The following is a 15,076-nucleotide window of genomic DNA, read 5'->3' as shown; positions in this document are numbered from 1 at the left end:
GATAAGAAGTCTATATTTCTCCCTCTGTGCTAAAGGGGTCCTTGAGAACTTTTTGAAAATTTCCAAAGGTAAATCCAAAATCAAAAAGGTTATTTTTTTCACATTTATTCTATCATTAGGGGCTGGTAGGGTTTTCAAAGGAAATATGCATATGATATTTTATTGGGTTGTAGGTCATAAGCAAGTACAAAATCTAACTCTTTTTCTGTAATGACATTCAAGAAATTTGCAAGTATATAACACAATGGTACTATTTTTGTTTTGGATACTTATGTAAAAGACATCTTACAAATATTACCAAAGAATGGCATTTTTATTTTTGTATGAAAAATAATAGTTTTGAAGTTCAACCTTATTTTCCTTTTTCGAGCCCCCAATTTTTATTTATATGTAATTTTTATGCTTAATGTATGTAGTATAATGATTTCACATATGTATACATTGTGTTGTTAAAAACAGATTTTTTTCCTTTGGGAAAAATTTGGCCAGTGTGTAATCTGACTACAGTATAAATAGTTTCTTGTTTGCAGGTCAATTCTACCTTAGTACCACCTCCAGCCTAGAGTTATCTCGTCTAAAGTAAGTGATGACTTCATGGAAATTTTAACTTCCATGGTTGTTTTAGTTTCTTTTTTTTGTTCTTAAAGAGGTTTTCTTTAAAAAATATTTATTTATGCATATAGAACTGGGGTACAGGCCGGAGGAGCAGGGGAGGCGAGAGGCTTCACCAGAGACAGAGTGGGGAGCAGAACAGGCAGATCGATGAAGTGCACTGCTGAGGGGAGCAGCGGGCGGGTCAGGAGAGGTCTGCTGCGCCATGTGGGTCAGCTCCTGGCCAGGGATGAGCTTGCACTGAAGCGGCTGTGGCCAGCTTGCAATGCTGCATCCTAACCCACTGTGCCACCAGAGAGCGCCCTGTTTTTACTTCTTAAGAACCAAATGGTTCCACTTCAAAGTGGGTGGCCTAGTCCCTACTATTCAGGATCTCTTTTTTTTTTACACATCTTTTAAAATATTTAGAGCAAAGGCATTAAGGTGGCCAAATTTGCTTTAAATGTTGTTCTTTCTTAGTTGTATTCCTACTTAATTCCAATTTTAGTGTTTTGCTAGATCCTACTGTATTATCCATACAATCACACCAATTAAAGAATATTTTAATATAAGGAAGTCCACAGCACTAAAATACAAAATGTTGTAAATTTATAACTTTTATCCCTCAAGGCAATACAAGTCTTCTACAAAGCTAAAACATTTCCAGGTATTATGAGAAAAAACTCTTAAGTTACATGATCGTGAATACAGTTCTGTGCATATGTCTCGACTTATCCATAGAAGTGATCAGCAAAATCTGCATTCTGAAAGTTATTGTATATATTCCTGTTGAAAATACCAGCCTTAGGCAAATGTACATTTAGAAACTTGAAAAAATGAATTGTCTTTCTAACTATGAATGTGGTTACACATTGTCATTTTCACTACTCAAATTGTGTGAGTTTGAAGGGGGTTTGGTTTCAAAGCACAGGTTCAGACAATAGCAATAGTAAAGAATTGCATGCTCATGATGAGGCTCTATGAAAAATCAAGATATAACAAAAAATGAGATGGGGTTGATACCAACAGCCGTTTCTTTGAATTGAAGATGGTTATCTTAGCTAGCTATAAAAGTCCCATGACTAGCTAAAAGGTTATAAATATGTTGCATCTTACAATAGTCACTACAATTTTAGATGAAATAGTGAATAATGTATTAAATATATTCATATAATTTATATTCTAAATGTAAATTTATATTCTATTTTTATTCTAAATGTAAATGTTAATATCATGTCACATAATGATATTAAAATGTATTGCGATAAGTTTCTGTTGTTTTATGGGTCATTATAAGAGAAAGACAGCAATAATTAAAGTACACCTAAAATTGCCACCTCCCAAATTTATCAAGTTATATTATTTCAGTCTTCTCTACAGTCTCCTCTTCTATAAGCATCATCTATCATCATTTCTATTTATTGAATAGAAATATGAATTAAAATATGAATTCTACTTTTCTAAAAATAGTTCACAAGAATAACCCAATCATTTGAAAATTGCTTTCTTGCAAAAATGCTGGCCCTCCCTGGTGGCGCAGCGGGTTAAAGCTCTGCACTAAGAAGCTTAAGCCACTTCAGCATGAGTTCGATCCCCGCCTGCCCCGGAGGTGACCACAGGGCGTGGCAGACCTCTCCTGACCTGCCCGCTGTTCCCCTCAGCAGTGTACTTCCTCAATCTGCCTGTTCTGCTCCCCACTCTGTCTCTGGTGAAGCTTCTCACTGCCCCTGAGCCTCTGGCCTGTACCCCAGTTCTGTATGCACAAATAAATAAATCTTAAAAAAAAATGCTGTGAATAATCCATGTCATTTATATAGGATATTTCATTGGATACTCTGAAGTAAACTTGAAGATATAGAATATATTGTATCTATAGAGAAAAATTGTACCAAATAATGAGCTAGTATCTTCTAACTTCAACCTACCTAGTCATGTTTATAATAAGTTAAAGGGAAATTGGTTTGTTAAAAAAATTAGTTTGTATAAAAGTAACCTTTTAAACTTCTGCAAAAAGATAGCTTAAGGGAGACATCAGCTAAGAGGACAGTGGAGCTATGGTCTACACAGTTTTAGATTCCTGTGTTTCTATAAACATAATTGTATTGGAGAAATTTAGGTAAATGTGTGATTACTTTGTGACTTTACTAAGCTTTAGTACAATGAGTATTGTCACATCTTGACTAGTTAACTAAGTGTCTAAAATTCTGTAATCTTAATTGCCATTACTATCATATTCATTTTCCTTGAATATTGACTGTTGATTAAATCTCTTAAGTGATTCAATGTTGAACTAGAGATGAAAGTTTCATGACATTGTATATAAAATTTCCCCTTTACAATAAATTCAGTAAGAGATCAGCAGCTTAGAAAGTGAACATTGGTATGGTCAGTGAGTTCTAGTAACTGTTCTCTTACACTGTTTCAGCAATAAAAAAAACTTTACTGGTATTGGTTCTGATATTGGTTACTGGTTTTGTTTTCTAATAACAGAGGTCATTTTGTCATAGTTTCACCAGTCTCAAGTAACATAACTCCTTTTATTTTTTAACCATTTCACAGCCTTATCCAGAGGGCATATGTGCATATAAGCCACTCATCATTTCAGATTCCTTGTCAAACTATATATTGGATTAATTTGAATGACCAACACTTAATCACAATGGAAATGATGAGTAGAAAATTGCCAGACATCAGAATCCCCTTCCCTGTACACACATTCACACAGTTCAGCAGACGGAAGGTTCCAGCAGTCTGGTAGGAGTGGAATATGGGTATCTGTTCCATCTACCTATAACATTAACTTCAGTCAGGAAGGATCTATATTTTCCCAGGAATATCGTTCCTCTCCACAAAGTCCTGTTGATTTCTCCTGTTGCCCTCTTATAACTCAATGTGTACAATCTACTCACAATGAAACTAATTTTTTTTTTATGAGAAGATCATCACCAAATGTTCTTCAGGAATTTACTTTGACAATGACAAAGCCCTTCAGAAATGAGAAGAGAGAAATAGAAAAAGTACTTCACTATAGAAAGAAGATTAAATTGCTTATGGTTTTAAGCAGCTGACGACTCTAAATTACAGCTCTAGGATTATAGGTTTTATTTAGAATCAGATAAGAAATAAATTTCCCAGTGGATAATTAAACATCATAACTTTCTCCTTAAGGTACAAGAACAAGACCTCTGACACTTCTCTCCAGAGAATAAAGATTCTGTCTGGTTTTCCCTTGAGAAATACTCTAAGAAATATTCAGGCCATGTACTGGCATCCCTCTGTCTCCACAAGATTTTCAAATATCTCAAGGGTTATGAACCTGAGAGACATGTCACAAATCGGAGTATACAAATCTTTAAAATAATTTCTGTTTTCTAATTTTATACTGCTCTATAGTCTCCATAAATATGTATGTGAGGCTGTGACTTGTAGGTTAGAGAAGATTCCCATGGAACCAGCTATGACAAAAGTGATAAAGAAATAGTTCCTCACACCAAGGTGATCCATTCTGGAAGCAGATAGATGAAAATAGTCAAAACTCCAACATCCATTAACAGCTACTTCTGAGCCCTTAAAATGTTTTAAATAGTACTTCAGTTGTTTGATATGGATAGGGATCTAAAAACTGGGTTTTGAGAATATAAAGTGAATATTTCTTCACCTGTGATGAAGGGATACTTGAGATCTTTTGAAAGTGACTGTGAGGTCAATTTTCTTCAAAATCTAAAATATTGATTTTTAATCACTGTCATTAAGGTCATAGGGTTTCCCCAAGTCTAGTCATTGGGATATTTTAACACATTGGATGGAGATATAAAAGCAAAAACCTAATTTCCAAGATACACATTCCAGAATTTTATAAAATGGAGAATGGCGTAGCTTTTCACTATTAGGTCTTAGAGACCACAGCTATCTTAAACTAATGTATTACATATATTATCACTAATAAGATACTTATTTTTAAATGGATCAGTAAATGTTTTCAAGTACCATCTTAACTTCCTCTCTGCAACTTTACTAAGGTCTTACTGACACATCTTAATGTTTACATACTTCAGGTGGACCATGTAATATTTTGAATCTGTTTACACTGTTAAATGATTGACCCAAAGTAACACACCCAACATTTCACATTGTTTCTTTCACTCTTTAGTGCCAGTACATTTGCATTTGAAAAATTTCTATTACCTTTCATTGGAGTTACTTTGGTTTAACGCTGCATAGGAGCGGAGCTATGGTTCATAGCTCCTCAGATGTGTCTTACTACACCATGACCACCGTCCAGGCACCCCTAATCTTCCAGGATAATCTACCACCTCCCCACACTGCCTGGCTCCTCCACTATCTGCCCAAGGAACCTCAAGTCTACAGTCAGATTCTAGGCACTGTTTGGGCTAGTTTTGTCATCCACTATATTTCCCCCCATCTTCTGTACATGAGTGATATCATCTAGGATTTACCTTTCCCTTCTGACTTATCACTCATCACCGCCCCTCCCCCAGCTCCATACTGTTGGCACATGGCAAGTGCTCATTCTCTTTTATGTTTTGTGTGCCCAGTGTCCATCATACCGCATGCTCAAACCGCTCCATCATCAATGGACATTTAGGCGGTTTCCATAACATGACTACAAGAGATAGTGTTGTACTGAACAGACGAGTTGAATATATGACTTTAAAATCAGTGATTTTGTATTCTTCAGCTAGATACATAGGAGTAGGATAGGCCTGAAGAAAACAAACAATTGTACACTGAAAACATACGGGTGATAAATAACCATTTAAAAAAAAAAAACGCTCAACATTACTCAACACTAGGGAAATAATATCAAAAGGATAATGATAAGCCACCTTATACCTGTGAGAATGGCCTATTTAAAAAGAACACAAAAATAACAAATATTCACTGAACCACGGAGGAAATGCAGTCTTTGTAGACTGTTGTGGGAATGGACATATTTGTTGCAGCTATGGAAAACAGTATGAAGTGTTCTCAAGATATTAAAATTTGATCTACCATGTTTTACAGAAATGCCAGACCTAGATAAAATGACATCTATTTCCCTTGCCTTTGGGATTGATCCCAAAGATATCACGGAAGCCAGAGCTGTGGAATGTTTGTCTATGTGTGTTTTCTTGTATATATTTCATGGCTTCAGATCTTCCTTCAAAGTCTTTAATCACTTTTGAGCTTCCTGTATGTTATAAGACACTGGTATAGTTTCATTCTGTTGAGATGAAACTGTCCAGATACCCCAAGACCATTTTGGGAAGAGAATTTTTTTCATCATTGTATGTTCTTTCATCTTGAGTTGCATTATCCTCATAATTGAGAAAAACAACTGCATAAATTCCACCTTCCATCATGTCCTCTGTCTCTGCAATGCTTTGTTGAAGGCAGCCTGCACCTGGGCATTCCTCAGGCTGTAGACAAGGGGGTTCAGTAGAGGGTTGAAGAGGACATAAAACAGGGTCAGGACTTTCTTCTGCTCATCCCTGTGACCATTATCTGGGACCAAGTAAATCATCATGGCGATGCCAAAGTAGAACCCAACCACACAGAGGTGGGAGGAGCAGGTGGAGAAGGCCTTGCTGCGGCCCTCCTTTGACTTGATCCTCAGGATGGCCAAGAGGATGCGCACGTAGGAGACCAGCATCAAGGACAGGGGCCCAAGTAAAATAAATGCACCAGAAGAAAGGACAAAAACTTTGTTGATCCAAGTGTCCCCGCAGGCCACTTTGAGGACAGCTAGAATTTCACAGAAGATAAAATTCACCTCCGGGGACCCACAGTAGGGCAATCTCAGAAAGAAAATTAGATTTCCTAGGGCCAGTAAAAACGCACATATCCAGGAAGTGATGGCCAGCACCATGCACAGTCTCCAGGTCATGATGACCGTGTAGTGGAGAGGCTGGCAGATGGCCACGTACCTGTCATAGGACATCACCACCAAAATCATGCACTCAGCACAAGAAAACGTCAGATACAAAAACAACTGTGCAGCACATGAAACATAGGAAATGTTTTTTTTGTGTCTCACTAGGTTTTCCAGCAATTTGGGTAAATTGCTAGAGGAATAGGACATGTCAATGACGGCCAGATGTGAAAGGAAGAAGTACATGGGGGTGTGCAGCCTGACGTCCAGCCAGATGAGCCCCAAGATCATGCTGTTGGCCAGCAGGTTGGAGACATACAGCAGGGAGAAGACACCACAGAGGAGCACTTCCATGTCCGCGCTGAGGGGGAACCCCACCAGGATGAACTCGGGGGCCCAGGACTGATTAACTCCCATCCTTAATGACAGTGTGTTCAGGACTGAAATGGGATAGAGAGACCAGACCTGGAGGTCAGTGGAAACTGGAGTTATTTATCTTGAGATGAACTTGGAGGAAGCAGACATGCTTATCTTTACTTGGCTGAGTATTCTCCCAGTGTTTCTTTGCTTTTTGGTTTTTTTTTCCATTTCACTGTGAAGTAATTAGACTTCAAATAAAGGAATGGCAAACAACTGCCCTCCATGCATATCACCAAAGTATTTCCTTGTTTTTTTTTTTTTCATTTTTTTCCATGAGTGTATCTAGACATTTTGATGTTGAATACGCATATATCTTCTATTTTATTAAACTATGCAAGTGCTGAAATAATGCTAACTTATCCCTCTTTTGTTTTATTAAGAATATTTCTATTCACATAGCTACTCTCACTATAATAATCCAATTTGTAATGTAAACACGGTTCATGATGGTTAGTACATTCTTTTACTACCCATTGGTCCAATTTATAATGCATTTCAGATTTCTTTTCTTTTCTAATCTAAGTACCCATGAGCCATAGTTTTGGATGGTACTCTATCGGCTTTATACAATAGCTCCCATTTTATGCCTTCAGTGATTAGGCTTGTTGTAGCCAATAAAATAAATGTGACTTTAATTCACTTCATTAATCCTTGGACACTATTACTCTGTCCTATTGTTCTCAAAGTTAATGCGGTTAGTTAGTGTGGTTTTTCCACAGATCTACATTACAAGTCATTCATCCCCGCTATTATTAACAGTACTTTCCTGCTTCTATTTCAAACATTTGTCCTCTCCCAACCATGTACTTACCAAATTCAGCATGGAATCAATTTCCTTGTCAGAATGTCTAATTCACAGGTTGAATCATAATTTCAAAGCAATTATCATTTTTAACAAGAAGTTTAATCATGTGTATTTTTATGAATATTGTTATCATCATTATAATATCATTATTTAATAGAGAAGATATACAATTTGGTGTACAAATCATCAAAAGCATAATAGATTCTTAAGATTCTTTAAACCTCGTGCATCATTTACACACATCTTTGGGAGTGACAAAGCTAATATACCAAATTAACACAACTATATATATCTTTGATGTTAACACAACTATTTATATCTTTGATATTAAATAGTAGTTTAATAAAAATGTATTTCTAGATTCTTACGAATTATCATCTTTAAATATATCATTGTTCACTTTAGAGATGAGATTCTTTCCCATTCTAAATTTACACATTATAGTTTCAATAATCTTGTTCAATGTGTGGATAAAGTGGTACATACCACATATAAGATGTTGAAACTAAGTTTTCAAAAATATCTTGGAATGCATGAAATTCAATAAAGCCTATAGAAATAATATATTATACAATATATTGTATATGACTGACTTCCAGATGATGGTTGGTGCTAATTGTCAGTAATTCGTGTATGTGGTGTGCATTCTATCTTGTACTTATATTTTCACATATATAAATAGCAAAAAGTTTACTAATATTGTTTTTAATCTTTTTAGAGTCAAAATACATTTTTCACATTGAAATATTTTCTGACATATGCTTCAGTTGATGAACACTATAATTTTGGATAACATTTTATTGAGTCAGTACATCACTTTTCACTAGGTTATATGGCATATAATGCAAAGTGATTAAATGTAATGCTTTCATTTTTATGCAAATCTTATTAGCATAAAATTTCCAGCCAGTATGTACCAGTCAATTGTATGTAGTTTTCATCTTTCTTTTTCCCCATCCCCCCATCATCACCTCAGCACCATCATAACTCTTAACCACTTACATCATCTTTTCTCTATTCGTAAAAATAAAATGCGAAATTCAATACTCATTGTAACTTCAATGAATCACCTGGTGGGAAAGAGTCCCCCAATTTACCAATCCAGGCTGTATACACTTAAACTCACCTTCCTGTGGCCTCTCGGTTTCTATCACACTGACTGTCACATTTTAACATTATTCAGTGAAACCGGGTAAAAAAATGTATAACTTTCAGTTCATTGTTCCCATGACTTCATATTAATTATCAAGAACATAACAACACTTAATTGACTAACTTCAAATAGTTTAAGTAGAAGCTGATTATAAAGTAAGTACTTTCTTGTTTACACATCAAATCCCAGTGGCTTACAAACTCGAATTATCTATTGTCTAGTCCAGAGAAGCTGAGTATACTTTGAACTTACCTGTAATTTTACTGCCCATTTTCACCAAATTCCATGTAGAAGTAGCTATCCCAACCCCACTATTCAGGATTTCCCATAGATACCCTTTCACACATGAATGAAGACCAAAAGACACAGATACTCTCCAAAAAATCTATTACTTTTTCCTCAATCCAGTTTTTGACCTCAGAGTTATTTCTTTTTGTAGGTGAATAATGCTGAGGATGGTGGAAGGACTACCCCACCATTCTAAGAGATATCTTTGCATATATAGTTGTTACAACTAAAGAATATTTTATATATTCAACACCACAGCTCAGTGATAGACAATGTTACATCTGATATGACTTTTATCCACAAGGCCAATACAAGTTTTAGAGCTAACAAATTCCAAGATACAGAGATGATGAGTATAGATTAATTCAGAGGTATTAAGATTATAAAATAGTTTGCAAGTAAATATCCTGGAAATTATTGTATAACCCTGGGAAGCTATCAGGTTCCATAAAAGCAGGTTCTGAAGCTTTAGGTTGCATGAGCACCCTTGGAAACACAAGTGTGGCCCCATTCTGTTCAATGTCCCTGTCTCACCATCTAAGCCTGAAGGGACTGAGGGGACAGGACACTAGGGACTCTGCCCGGGGGCTCTGTATGTGCAAACACCACAGAAAGGAAGGTGACAGCTGCTTGTTCCTCTCTAAACACCATCAAAAGACTTTAGTATTTTAAAAATTCTCTCTAACATTGTAAATTTTAAAATATTTTATACTGCCCTTTACATTAGGAAAACTGGTGTATAAAAAGCTCATATATTCAATCATGTGACATGATGAGCCTAGGGGTGATTTACATCAGGCGATCATCATAGAATCATCATAACCATCTCCCTCATCTCTCAGTTTCTGGTCACCAAGAGGGTTTTTTTTCTACTTTCCCTAGATTAGATAAGAGACCTAACAGGCATGAATTAAGTGAGCAAGAATGAACACCAAAAAGAGTAAAAGGATTTACAATCTCACTAGAAAGATCCATTTAATCCCCAGGGTAAAATAAAACATGTCTGGGGTTGATACAAAAGATCCTTTCTATGACTCAGATGACTCCTTTGAGTGGTGACAGAGGTCCTGTGATGGATGCTGTGTCTCTTCGGCAGTCACTGAAGTGCTAGGTGAAACAAGGCATTCAAGGAGCTGTGCTAATGCATGATAATAAATTCTAAATATGGAGATATACACAGATATGGTCATAGCCACTTTGGCATGTCGTGGGGTCCACAAGATTCAGATATCTCCTGTCGTAAACCAGCAGATTGTAAATAGCACACCTGAACTTAAAAGCTCCTAAGCCTATCCCCCTTTATGTATTTAAACTTCTCTCCAGGTTCATACTCCATAAGCATCTTCTATCACTAGTTTCTATCTATTGTCCAAGATGTGAATTATAATTTACTAGGGAAAAAGTTCACAATTAGACTTTAATCACTGAATATTATTTTCTTTTAGTAAATGGTAATAATACACATAACTTAAATGTGATGTTTCTTTGGGGTATTGATGAATGTGCTTGAAGAAATGGACGATATTATTTGTGTAGAGAAAATGGCAACATAAACATGAATTAATATCTTACACCTGCTGGAAGTGATGATTATGAGGGAGTTTTAAGGATGCTGCTTTAGTTGGAAATTAAAATGATAACTTAATAGAGACCCTTAAAGGCACATGCAAGGACACTTTTGAATATTCTTTAGTATTTTTGAAATATCCACCTAAGGAGACATTAATTAGGAGGTCAGTGTCTGCTTAGTAAGACTGTCAGAAAAAATTGGGGAGAAGTCCTTGGTTCTAGAAACATGATTGTATTTTGAAGGTTTATATAAAGATGCTTCAAGTTTTTAATGTTTTTCTACAACTATAAAATCTGTATTACAGAAGTAAAAGGGAAAAAATATCTCTTTTTTAGATTATTAATGTCTGAACAAATTTTAATCTTTTCCCATAAGAGAAACCTTCCTGCGATGGCTACTAGGCTTTTTCTTTTTAATAACTGAGGTTTCTCAAGCAATATCTTGGGTTAGGCACTGTAAGAACCTCACTCATAGGGAAATGATTGCATAGGAGGCTTCTCATCCTTCCAGATTCCTTCTTAATCAGTACATTGGAATCATTTGAACGATGAACCCTCAACCACACTGGAAGGTGATGATGAGAAAACTGCCAAGATACAAGAAATACACTCCACACCATCACCACACCCACACACACCGTCACCACACACCTCAGAAGACAGAAGTTTCCAGGGCTAGATTAGGGGTGAAATCTTAGGTTTTATTTATTCCATTACTGACCTTTTTTCAAGTTTAGAATGTATAGTCCTGTCAGGGAAGACTCAGTACCTGTCACCAGGAACCCTATACAAAGGGTGGTTGTTTCTGCAACCTCCCTGCTCTGCTTCAACTCCCTAGATTAAAAATCATCTCACATGCAGATAAATTGATTTTCCATTAGGAGATGGCACCTCTAAATCACATACAGTGGAATAGAACAATGTTACCTCAATAAAAAATACAATAAAATAAGATGTCAGCACTGGATGTCTTTTCACTCAGATAAGACCCTTCAAAGATTCAGGACGGAGACACAGAAGACACTGTAGCTGGCACCTGAGGATAAAACTCAGACTGACAAGATTTGCTACAGTTGATAAAGGCTTTCCACAAAGCATGAAGCTCTAAATTATACCTCAAGGAGTAGAGTTTTATTTAGAATTAACTAAAAACTATAATTCCCAGCAGGAAAATTCACATGATTTTTTCTCCCTTCTTCTTCCTAGAGTAGAAACAGATCTCTGTCTCCTCTCTCTGGAGGAGATTAAAGATTATTCCTGCTTTTCCCTTGAGGAATATTCTAGCCAGGCCACACATTGTCTGCATCCACACAGACTTCAATGACTCGAGGGTTATGAACTTGAGAGAGACGTTTACAAATCCGAGTGTAAAAGTCCTTTAAATTATTTCAGTTTTTATTTTCTTGTTGCTCTACAACCCTCATAAATATAGGTGAGAGGGTATGACTACTAGAAGGCTAGAGAAGGTCCCCATGGAGCCAAATAAGGGAAAACTGAGCGGGAAATAGTCCTTCAGACCAAGGTGATCCGTCACGGAAGTAGGGCTGATGACGCACTGAGCAAGGGCTGTGGTAGCCACAAACAGCTACTCACGAGCTCTCAAAATGTCTTAGAAAATACTACACTGCTTGATATGGACAATATGGTCTAATCTATTCATTATAGTTTATTCATATACAGACTGTATTTTGAGTATATAATGTTAATATGTCTTTATCTATAATAATGGAACGCTTGAGGTCTTTTGAAAGTGCTGTGGGGTTAGTATTTTCTTTAAAGTCGAAAATACTAATTTTACATATATATAATGTATATATTATAATGTACATATAATAGATATATGTATATTACATCATTCTTCATTTGGTTCATTTTCCATCTCCATTGTAATCCCCGTGGACCAGTTCAATCATGTGCCATCACCACAGTCCCCTGTCGCTTCCTGCGACAAAACTGGGGTTTTGGTCCTATACCTGACTCCACCCCATAGAGTATCTCTGGTTTATAAATGTTTGTTGATTTTCCTTTTTACTTTATTACAGTTGCTTTTTTTTTTTCTGATCCCTTACACTCTTACTATGAGAGAAACCTCTTTTCGTTTATTTTTCTGGCTTATTTCACTAAGCATGATCCATGATCCCTTCCAGGTCCATCCATGTTGTCACAGATAGCATGAGTTTATCCTTTTTGATTGCTGTGCAATATTCCATTGTGTATATGTATCACATCTTCTTGATCCAGTCATCAACTAATGTTGCCAAGGATTTGAAGGAAAAGAAACACTCCTATATTGCTGGTGGGAATGCAAAATAGTCCAACAACTATGGAAAGCTGTTTGTAGGTTTCTCAAACTGCTAAAAATGGAGTTTCCATATGACCCAGAAATCCTACTCCTAGATATCTACCCAAAAGAAACAAAAACTATTCAAAAGGACCCCTAAACCCCTGTGTTTATTGCTGCTCTACTTACAATAGGGAAGATGTGGAATCAGCCCAAATGCCCCCAAATAGATGATTAAATATTAATTTTAAATCATACTTATCAGGTCTTTCATTCACGGTAATTAAGAATTCTTATCAGCCATCTTGTTGATTATTACTTAGAACGTTCTCTTAATTATATATCTTTAGGGAACTTCTGTTTCATTCCCTCTTACAATGTCATCAACTTAACATTTTATAAAGTTTAATTACATCTTAATGAAGCTACTTCGCTTTATAGCACTGTGTGAGACATGGAGATACAGGTTCGTACTTCCTCAGATGGATGTCGCTATGCCGTGGCCACTATCAATGCACCCACAACCTTCATCAAAATCCACTGCTGCCCACCTTCCTGTCTTTCCCACTATTCCATCTGGTGGCCTCAATTCTACAGTAATATTCCTGGGGTTTGTTTTGTCTTTTTGTGAGTTGCTTCCCCCGAACCATGTTCTACATATGAGTGAAGTCATCTAGCAAATGTATGTACCTTTCCATTCTGACTTTTCCACTCAGCATCATGTCCCCACCCAGTCCCATCCTCTTGTCACTAAGGGCATGGGCTCATTTTCTTTGACAGCTGTATGGTACCTACTGCACATCTAATCACCTCTTCTTAAAAACTGCTCAGTTGAGCTCTCCCTGGGTTATAACACCACGTTATGAAGCTCTCAGAAACCACTGCAGCATGAGTTCAATCCCTGGCCAGGAAGCTGACCCACATGGCATGGCAGACCTCTTCTGACCCACCTACTGCTCCCCTCAGTAGTGTACTTTGTCAGTCTGCCTGTTCTGCCCCCCCCACTCTGTCTCTGGTGAAGCCTCTCACTGTCCCTGCCCCTCTGGCCGGTACCCATTTCTATAAGCATAAATAAATAAATCTTTAAAAAAATATATAAAACACAGCTAGTTTTTCACATTAGAGTCCATAGCTATTTTAAACAAGTCTGTTACATATATTATCACTAATATTTACTTTCATTTAAATGTTTTCAAGTGCATTTTCATTTCCCCTCCTCCACTTCACTTAAGTGTTATTCACACACAATAATGTTTGTATACTTGAGGTGCATAATGATTTGATACATGTTTAGATTGTGAAATGATAGACACAAAGTAATTGACACATCCATCATTTTCCAGTTTTCATTGTGAGTGTATGTGAGTGTGGAGAGAATACTTGAAGCAGACTCAAAGAATTTCTAGTGTGGAATGTATTACTATGAGGTATTCTTAGATTCCCAAATTTATCATATTCCCACTCAGAAGTTGTGCCCCAACAGCTTTCATTCTCATCCCTCTAGTCCCTAATATTTATTAGTTTGCTATATTTCCATGAATTTGTCTACTGATTTCCCATGTATATTCAAAGTAAAATGTTCCAATATATTACTTGTTTTCTTTGAGGGGGTTGTCCATTAATTTATATGGATACATGTTTTTAAATTCCCATCCTTCAAATAGTCTATTGATCATACCAAATTGTCACATCTAATTTCAGATAGCAAGGAATCTTCACTTTATAGTTCACTTATAAAAGATCATTGTGCAGTTATTAGTCTCTTTTTCTGGCTTATGTCATGTTACATTTGTCCTTCAGTTTCAACCAGATTGTTGAAATCGAAAATATTTCTTTTCTACAAACTGAACAACAATGTACAGTCATAAATCACACCAATGAGGAAATATAACGGCATATGACATAAAATGTTCGTTCGCTGTACCTACATTGTTGCACACTGAGGTCCTATTCATACTCTGCTATGGGAATAATGCAGCAATAAGCATGGGGGGAAGCTATCTCGAAGGTACTAAATGCTTTAAGATAAACTTGCTGTTGATACACACACTACACTTGGAACTGCTGGTTCCCATGTTAGTCCTATATATATATATA

The 15,076-nt window shown here is 36.4% G+C and overlaps 1 protein-coding gene across 1 annotated transcript; it reads right to left on the bottom strand.

Annotated features, from left to right (window-relative positions):
• Nucleotides 1-5,950: 5,950 nt before the first annotated feature.
• Nucleotides 5,951-6,880, bottom strand: LOC101627811 (olfactory receptor 2A5-like). Its single transcript, XM_004694416.1, has one exon. The coding sequence runs from the start codon at nucleotides 6,878-6,880 to the stop codon at nucleotides 5,951-5,953; it is 930 nt and encodes a 309-aa protein (XP_004694473.1).
• Between the last annotated feature and the right edge of the window lie 8,196 nt (nucleotides 6,881-15,076).

Source organism: Condylura cristata, unplaced genomic scaffold (assembly GCF_000260355.1).
Source record: "Condylura cristata isolate star-nosed mole 26May11 unplaced genomic scaffold, ConCri1.0 scaffold00042, whole genome shotgun sequence".
Classification (NCBI taxonomy): Eukaryota; Metazoa; Chordata; class Mammalia; order Eulipotyphla; family Talpidae; genus Condylura; species Condylura cristata.
Note: the sequence above shows the minus strand (reverse complement) of the source record. Positions and strands in the feature narration are given on the sequence as shown.

Excerpts from the sequence above, each read along its gene's own strand:
- LOC101627811 (XM_004694416.1), bottom strand. The coding sequence starts at position 6,880 with ATGGGAGTTAATCAGTCCTGGGCCCCCGAGTTCATCCTGGTGGGGTTC.